General features: G+C 44.6%; 1 protein-coding gene across 3 annotated transcripts in view; it reads left to right on the top strand.

Annotated features, from left to right (window-relative positions):
• The window catches only part of ETV3 (ETS variant transcription factor 3), a 17,064-nt gene extending 11,082 nt beyond the window's left edge, over positions 1–5,982 (top strand). For all 3 annotated transcript variants that reach the window (XM_017510064.1, XM_017510065.1, XM_037731862.1), the window contains one exon: positions 1,145–5,982. In XM_017510064.1, coding sequence (XP_017365553.1) covers positions 1,145–2,283 — 1,139 coding nt within the window. In that variant the 3' untranslated portion in view covers positions 2,284–5,982. The remainder of the gene's footprint in view (positions 1–1,144) is intronic.
• Positions 5,983–8,946: the final 2,964 nt, after the last annotated feature.

Raw genomic sequence — 8,946 nt, 5'->3', positions numbered from 1 at the left:
AAAAAAAAAAAAAAAAAGAAGTTGAAATAATTAGCACAGTGTATGTTATCACTTAGAGCTTTAAATTTTAGCAAGCAAACTTGGAAGAAGAAATAGTAGGTGCTGGATTTTCTCCCATCCTCCTTAATGTTTGAAAGCAGGTTGGAATTGGAGATCATTCAGTAGTATTTGTTAGAGGAATATAGATTTGGAGTGATTAAAAAATATGGTCTGTGTATGTTAGGTACAGGGTCTTTGAGTTTTTACTGCATTGCTTTACATCGATGTCATTTTCAGCTTTGTTGATTTGATTTTTGGTTTGGTTTGCTTGCTTGCTTTTTAAATGCAGCCAAGCGAGTGCATCCAGGAATGGGGCCTTGGCCCAAGCAGAGCTTCTCAGAAGGTGCAGTTAGCTAGAGTAGCTCTGTCCCCTACCCGCTTCCCATCTTGAAATGTATATGTATTCCAACAAGGAAAAATGTGGTAGCATGTGGGTAGCCTAGGCAGTGAGTAAACATCAGACTTCCTCTTGTAGTAAGTATCTATATGTTATTTTCTATCTTACATGTTCTCGAATGTTTGTATTTCAGTAAGCCTCTACCTCCTCTCTCACTCTCATTCTCTCTCCCTCTCTCTCTCTCTCTGTCTGTCTCTCTCTCTCACACACACACACACACACACACACACAAATATTAGATACATATGGCCAAAATTGCAGAAATAAGAAAAGACTTTGCAGAGCTAAAAATTGAAACAGGTAATATACACAATATTTAGAGTTGCAGAGGAGAAGGCTCTTCGACCCATTCATTCATTACACTTAATATTTATTGTGCACTTACTAATTGTTAAGTCCTGAACTACGAGTAGTAGTTTCAATAGGAAGTCCCTGCCCTGTGGAATTTAGGTTTTAAAATATGGATAAGCAATTAGGATGTTTTCGACAGTAAGTAATACTCTGAAGACAGTAAAGAGCCTAGAGAAGGATGACAAATTGAGTAGAAGCAGCTGAGTAGTAGTTACTAAGAAGTTGGAGAACTATGGGATTCAGTCCAGTTGGAATGATTGTTTTCTGTTACTACTAAACATTCTGCACTTAGTTAGCCTAAGTGATAACAAATGAGCAGTCCTCTGATGCAGCCTTTTGTATTTTCCACTGTCACAGGTGTGGTTCCTCAGAGTGCGCCACCAGTGCCCACAGCCTCTTCCCGGTTCCATTTCCCACCTCTGGACACCCATTCTCCAACCAGTGATGTGCAGCCAGGGCGGTTCTCTGCTAGCTCCCTAACTGCTTCTGGCCAGGAGTCCAGTAATGGTACTGATAGAAAGGCCGAGCTTTCAGAGCTAGAGGATGGCTCAGCTGCTGACTGGCGCCGAGGCGTGGATCTCATGTCTTCCAGGAATGCCATTAGTGGAGGAGGGATTAGCCATCAGAAACGCAAGCCTGACATAATGCTTCCTCTGTTTGCTAGGCCAGGGATGTACCCTGACCCCCACAGTCCCTTTGCTGTCTCTCCAATCCCTGGCCGTGGAGGTGTCCTTAATGTCCCCATTTCACCAGCTCTCTCCCTGACTCCCACCATCTTCTCCTATAGCCCATCACCAGGCCTGAGCCCTTTCACCAGCAGCAGCTGTTTCTCCTTCAACCCTGAGGAAATGAAACACTACCTTCATTCTCAAGCTTGTTCTGTGTTCAACTACCATCTGAGTCCTCGGACTTTTCCCCGTTACCCGGGGCTCATGGTTCCGCCATTGCAGTGCCAAATGCATCCTGAAGAGTCAACTCAGTTCTCCATCAAGCTGCAGCCCCCACCAGTTGGGCGGAAGAACCGGGAGAGGGTTGAGAGCAGCGAGGAGTCAGCACCAGTTACTGCGCCCACCATGGCTCCTATTCCCCCAAGAATCAAGGTGGAACCTGCCTCTGAAAAGGATGCTGAGAGCCTCAGGCAGTCCACACGAGAGAAAGAGGAGCACGCTCCAGAAGAGGGCGCTTTGCCAAGCAGGACCATTGAAGAGGAAAAAGGCACCATCTTTGCCCGCCCCGCTGTACCACCCATCTGGCCCTCTGTGCCTATTAGCACCCCAAGTGAAGAACCTCTGGAGGTGACTGAAGACAGTGAGGACAGGCCTGGCAAAGAGCCCAGTGCACCTGAGAAGAAAGAAGATGCCCTGATGCCCCCCAAGCTTCGGTTGAAGCGGCGCTGGAATGATGACCCTGAAGCCCGAGAGCTGAGCAAAAGCGGCAAGTTCCTCTGGAATGGGTCAGGACCCCAGGGCTTGGCAACAGCAGCTGCTGATGCTTAGAACTGGAAGTGGATTAGGAGCTGTTTATACTATAATCAAATACATACATGTATTTATGTAGCAAGATTTCAGGGTAGGGGGGAGGGAGTTAAACTGGTTTGATCATTCTAGGGGCATAGACTTGTATTTTTATGTTTTGGGGATGGGATGGGGTTATCTTCTGTTGTAAATTAGGTGGGATATGAACACACTTATTTTCCTCGTGAGTAGGACACAGGGAGGGTATTGAACTCAAAGGAGAGGAAGCCTCTATTTCCTGTTGAGGCTTATACTTTCTGACAAGGAAACTCTCAAAGGGCCAAGATACTTTCTGGTCCCATGATAGTTCAGGTTCCAGACTGCTTTCTTTTCTATTGTATTTATATGTGGAAAGCCATTAATGAATTTATTTTGCTCCAAGAGATATACATAAAAGGGGAAAGGGCATGGTTGGGAGGTTGAGCAGTAAGAGACCATTAATACTAAGTATTTTGCCTGAAATGCTTCTCTATAATGACTGCAGGGGAGGAATAAGATAATCTCAGACTTACTGGGGTAGGGCGTGGGGAATGTTCGGATGTTGCTCTTTTTTTTTCCCTTTTTTTTTTTTTTTTTTTTTTTTTTTTTTTTTTTTTTTTTTTTTTTTTTTTTTTTTTTTTTTTTTTTTTTTTTTTTTTTTTTTTTTTTTTTTTTTTTTTTTTTTTTAAAGAAAATGTTTTCAGGAAACATGAACAAACGTATTGCCAATTATAGTGGGGCTGGGAAGGCACAGGAGCTGGCGACCTCTCAGCTGCATAGTTGAGACACCAAGCCCTGCTGTTTCTCAGACTTTCACCTACTTCACCTATTAAGAAGCCATGAGGAGTTGTAAACTCTTGTTCAGGGAAGAAAAGAGGGCAGGAGGAAGTAACCCAATGCCTTTAAAAACAAAGCAAATTTTAAAAACTTCATTTTTTTCTTTTCTATTGTGGGTTTGGGCAGCCAAACCAAAGTGTGACTGTGAGCAGGTTCACTGAGAGTCATGGCAACATTGCTGAAGAGGTCTTTCCATTATGTCTGGTTCTCTTATTTTCTTAAGTCAAGCCTTAACTATGAACATACTTTAAGATGATACGGGTCTGTCACCATAAACCTGTAAAAGGGCATGGACAGCTTTTCAGATAATCCAGGAATGTTGAAACATGGTTTGGTGTCTAGCTGACATTTAGTGATCCCTCTTGATGATGTTGGGATGGGTAGCCAAAAGGCAGGATTGTGGGAGTTAAGAGCCGATGATACCTGGAAACATGGAAGGTAGCTGGGGGTACAAGTGGATGTTTGCTGAGACTGAAGGAAGAGGTGGAAAGAAGACACAGAAGGCAACCAGATGCCAAAAGGCCTGGCATGAATGAAAGAGTTGGCATCCGTCCTGCTGTGATGTTGCCATTCTTGCCATACCCATTTGCCCAGATTGTTCTGATTCTCATGTTCAATTGGCTGTCCCACATGAGACTCCAGTTTATAGGCAGTGAGGAAGAGTTTCTTCCTGGGAAATTCCTTCCAGCAACTTCAGAGGAATGGGAAAGTATTAATCTTATGTGAAGCAGAGGGGCCTGGACTAGGGGCAGAGAGAAAGAAGCAGCAGCCCACCTTCTGTGTGTGTGTACATGTGCCTACGTAGTGTACATTAGTACTTGACTGGCTCAGAGCTGCATAGCAGCAGGGATAGAAGAAATCATATCTGATGAGAGGAAGTGGGGCACAGGGATGGTGTCTAGGAATTAAAAACATTCCTGACTCCACCTTAGCCTAAACAAACTTTGTATACTTAATAACATTTGAGGGTTGTCTTTTAATGGGGGTGTTTTTTCCTTTTTAAACTACAGTGCTTGCATAAAAGAGGGAGGGACTCAGAAAAGGTTACAGCAGGTGAGGGAGACAGTAGATGGCCTCGGATGACTTGAGTCCATCATACTTTTGCCTGGCAAGTGTCCTCCCTCTTGACTCAAATTCCATGAGTGACCTGCCTTTCCCTAGGAACAGGGCTAGGAGGGTGGTCCCCAGCAACTCAGTCTGCATAGGGCTCCCCATTCAGGCTGTCTTTGGTGGTTGTGCTTTTGTAAGTTTCTTTCTCTGCACTTCGACTTACCTCTGAATCAGAAAGCAAGCCCAGCAGGTGGATGAGGGATCTCTGCTTGGCATTGCCCGATCTAACCAGGGAGGCTGGCTGGCCACCCACTGTCCGCTAATGGGGAGAGCCAGCAGGTGTTGGTATGAACTCAGGAATAGAAACATGAGGCCTTTTTAAAATAAGAGGGAGAAGAATCCATAATGCATACCTGTAACCCCCTAGAACCCAAGTGCCAGAATTAATTCCTAGATGCTGCTTCTGTTTGAACAAAACGTCACTGCTTTTACACTTGAAAAAACACACTCGAAAAATGTTCAACTCCATGAAAAATATTTTTTGGCTTTAAGAAATTGTCTGGTGTTTTACCTGTTTCCTTTGATTGCCATTCCACCAGTAAATTGTTGGTTGATTTGCACTGCACATCGGGGTTGGGGTTGGGGGGGAGGGTCCTTATACAGAGCCGAACTTAGGGTTGCTCAGGAAGTGGACCAGGGAATGTGGAGGTCATTGACATTGCCTGGGACAAAAGAGTGGGAGATAGTTTTTCTCCCCTCAGCCCATTCCTGGCAGCACCTGTTACCAGCCTGGTACAAAGCCAGGTTTTTCTCTTCCGTGAGCATCTCATCACTGTCCAGCAGCAAGTGGGAAAAGGGGGACAAAAACCAGACCTAGGTTCTCTCCCCCATTTTTTCCAAATTTTGCTGTGCCAAATATTTAAAATTTTGCAAATATAAATCTATTGAAATTTCATTAATCAAGAGCTTCTTCATGTAAACAGTTTGCTTTTTTAGCTATAGAAAAAGAAAACAGTAAATATCTCTTAAGGGCATCCAGCCTTGTTGAGCTCACCTTTTTTCCTGAAGAATGGGTAGGAGTGAAATATTTAGTATAAACATTTCACCAAGTCCCTTCACCTTGAGTTTGAAGCTGCACCGCATTAAACCCAATTCACTCACACAGGGAATGATCACACCCTAGTCCTCTATGGGCCAAGCAGCTTTCAGAAGCATTAAAAAAATAGTTGAAGTTTATCACTTCTCACCAAATGGGTAGACTCAGTTGGCTGTTTGTCCCTTGTTTTTTTATTTATTCCATAATTATGTTTGTGCTTTTTATTTTGTAAACAGTAATGAAGCATACATTTGTATTTTGTTTAGAAGACAACTTTGATTCAATCTTTCAAGAACTATTCCATTCTTGGTTTCTTCTTAGGCGGGAAAAAAAGTTACCAGTTAATTTGTTTTGAGATATGTAGGCATTCTTTGAGTTACAGAATTGTGATGCAGGGATTTGTGAATGAAACATTTACAGGTGAAAGGTGACTTCACTAGTTACCTGCTTAACACAGAGTAAAGTGTGTATATGTACATAAAGTGTAAGTAATCTTAACTCCTTTGTGCAGTGCCTTTTAGATGTTCCGCTTTCTATAAAGTCTTCAAATTTTTGCATATATATTATATATATGATGTAATGTTATAGAAATATATGTATAATATACATATTTTTTCCAGGGGTATCTGATAGCTCTGTATTTTGTTATGGAAGTTGAAAGAAAAAAAAAGTATTTTACCTCAGAAATTAAAGTTAAATAAAAAAATACTTTTAAGTAATGTTTGCTGAGAGTTGGTTTTGTTGTTCATCATACACTGTGTCAGGGTGGTCATGCCAGAGAATTTGCCTAGTCCGTCCTCGCTCACCTGCCTTCATGGTTTTTTATTCCTATTGTACAGGTACCAACATAGTGAGGAAGTAGATCTCTTAACAGTTCTGGAGATTTTCCATTTTCTTGAGTGAATGGCTGCTACCGGATAAAACTAACTGAAGCCAGAGACCCAAGTCAGGTGGAAATGTCTATCTCAAGATTATTGCGAAGATTCTTTTAAAAGTACATGTCAAAGCCAGACACAAAAGACCACACATGACCTGATTTCATTTACATGAAATATCCAGAATAGGCAAATCTGTAGAGATAACACGGGTTAGTGGCTGCCAGGGAAGAGTGGAGAGTCATATTACCTTTTTAGGGTAATGAAAATGTTCAGAACTTAATAATGATAGTTGGACAACTATTTGAATCTAACAAAAACCACTGAATGACAATCACTCTGAAAGGGTAAGTTTTATGGCACGTAAATTATATCTCAGTAAAGGTGGTTTCGTTGGGTGTGTTGGAGTTTTTTTAAGTACAAAACACCTTTTTTAAGGGCAAACCGGTACTAGGGAAACATAGTATTTCCCAGTAGATGACAAAAATCTGGGGGGTTAGGAGAGGATAATGGCGGAGTACTGAATATCGTATAACACACCTTCAGAAAAATGGTGCCAGACAGTAATCTCATTTCATCCACGGGAGATAGGCAAAGTGACTTTCTGAAGGTCCCAATATGCCAGGCGTTCAATCTGACCTCTATTAAAGGGCCCTGTAAGTAGTTGGGAAGGCTGGAATTGTGTGGTGAGGGACGTGGCTGAAGAGGCAGACTAGGGTGGATTACAAAGGTTTGTATTTTATTCTAGCAGTGGCCATCCCTGGTATTTCACAAAAGAGCGGCCTGAGCCGGGGAGGACCATTGAAGGCCATCGCCCTAAGAAACTGTAACTACCCTGTCAATATCTCTGCTCAAAAGGGCATCTCATTTAGGTGTGAAAAAGGAAAAGTGATGGGCTGGCTGGTCGCCGCCCTGAAGTAACCAAGAATCTGTGGGTACGGGTTTGGATGAGACCCTTCACTGGGAGAGCCTCCTGCTCCCCTCCCCTCCTCATTGCTGAAAGCAGAAGGAGACCTGTTTTAGGAATGAACTTGCACATGGGTTTGAGACCAGAATCCCGGGCATCTAGTTCTGCCAGCCTAAGTTGACCACCCAGTGCTTAGAAGTGGATGGTGGTTATTTGAAATCTGAGCAAAAAAGGAAGAGAGAAACAGCGTGTGGAAGAGAAGTAAGGAGAGATCTCCTGGAGGGTGAGGACAAGGGGAAAGGTAAGTCTCAGAGCCCTTGATGGTAAGTTAGGGAAAAACCAGCTCACCATTATTTCCCTGTTACAGTCTTTAGCAGCTTGGCAGGCTCTTCATGACCTGGCCCCCGATTTCCCTTCCAGCCTCATCCTTCACCACACACCCATGCAGACACACTGTCTCTGCACTACACAAAGCCTAAGCTGCGCCCATAACAGCCAGTGCGAATACAGCAGTTGCCCTGTGCCAGGACTAACTTGTATCAACTCATTTAAGCCTCATGACAACCCTCCGAGGTAGGAGCTATTTATTGCCATTTTATTTTGGGGAACACTGAGTATCAGAGAAGCTAACTGGCTTGTCCAGGATTCACGCCCCAGTTCCTGTGCTCATAAGCACTCTGCTGCAAGGCCTCTCTGCCATGCTGACAAGCTGCTCATCGGGCCTGCCCCACTCCACCTGGAACACCCTTCTTTCCCCCACTTCACCAGACAATTACATCTTACCGGGCAGCATTCAACTCAGATGTCATCGCCTCCATGGCCTTTCCTGGCAGGTCGGGGGGCACTCCTGTGTCCTGTCACAGCCCTCACCTCCTCGTCTTGTCATAGCCTGCTTGTCTGGCTTTTCACATGATAGTCAAGAAGCCTCAGGCCAGCTCAGGGTTCAATTCAGCGACCCTTCTCCCATGCTTAGCACACTGCCTGGAGCCTGAGGATGCTTGATAAATGTTTAACAAGTGAATAACAAGACACATATGGAGGAGGTGCGACTGTTGGAATAGAAGATGCAGGTTTGAATAAGGACAGGCAAAGGGATGAGGGAGAGTGACACAGGCATAGTGTCAAGCTTCCAGCCCAGCGTAGGGGCCACCTGCCTGAGGAGCTGCACCTTGAGGCGCCTGTTTGACACGGCCTTCTCCCACCCTCCTGGTCCCTGTGTCTATCATGCCTCCCCGCTGCTCCTTGATCTTCAGCCTCTCTCCTTCCCTCTGTCTGCGACTGTACTCCCTTCCTTCTTCCTAAAACCCTGCCTCCCCTCAGGATACACACAGGATATATTTGTGGAGTATTACTCAAGCAGAATGTGCAAGAGAAAAATGAACTGAAATCATAGAGAACTCTCGCGCTAAAGATCCCCTGGCCTCCCGGGTTCCAAGACACCTCTAATCCTGAAGACCCCCACCTGGGCTTTCCCTTCCTGCCCCCTCCCTAGGATTCAGGCAGACTCAATTCCAGCTTCACTCACCCACCTTTTGTTCCCACCCCCCAAAAAAAGAAAAAGAAAAAGGATGAGCAGGAAACCCCAAGGAGGCCTGCTGTCCCTGCGCCTCTCCTCTCCTAGGAGCTGGCTGTGCTGCCTCCCTGGGGAACGGAGATGCTCTGGAACTGGCTCTAATCCCATAGTCCCACCCTGCCACTTACTGCCTGCGAGGCCTCAGGCAGGCCATGGAACCGCTCTGTGCCTCAGTTTCCCTCTATTTTAGGACAGTTTCAAGGATTCGGTGATGCACATAAAGCATTTAATGACGTGACCACTATGTGTGAGTGAGGTCCCAGCCTATCATCATGGTTATTTTACTCTCTGGGGCTTTGTGCCTTCACATCAGCTTTTTTAGTACCAC

The sequence above is a fragment of the Cebus imitator genome, unplaced genomic scaffold (assembly GCF_001604975.1).
Source record: "Cebus imitator isolate Cc_AM_T3 unplaced genomic scaffold, Cebus_imitator-1.0 Scaffold427, whole genome shotgun sequence".
Taxonomy (NCBI): domain Eukaryota; kingdom Metazoa; phylum Chordata; class Mammalia; order Primates; family Cebidae; genus Cebus; species Cebus imitator.
Note: the sequence above shows the minus strand (reverse complement) of the source record. Positions and strands in the feature narration are given on the sequence as shown.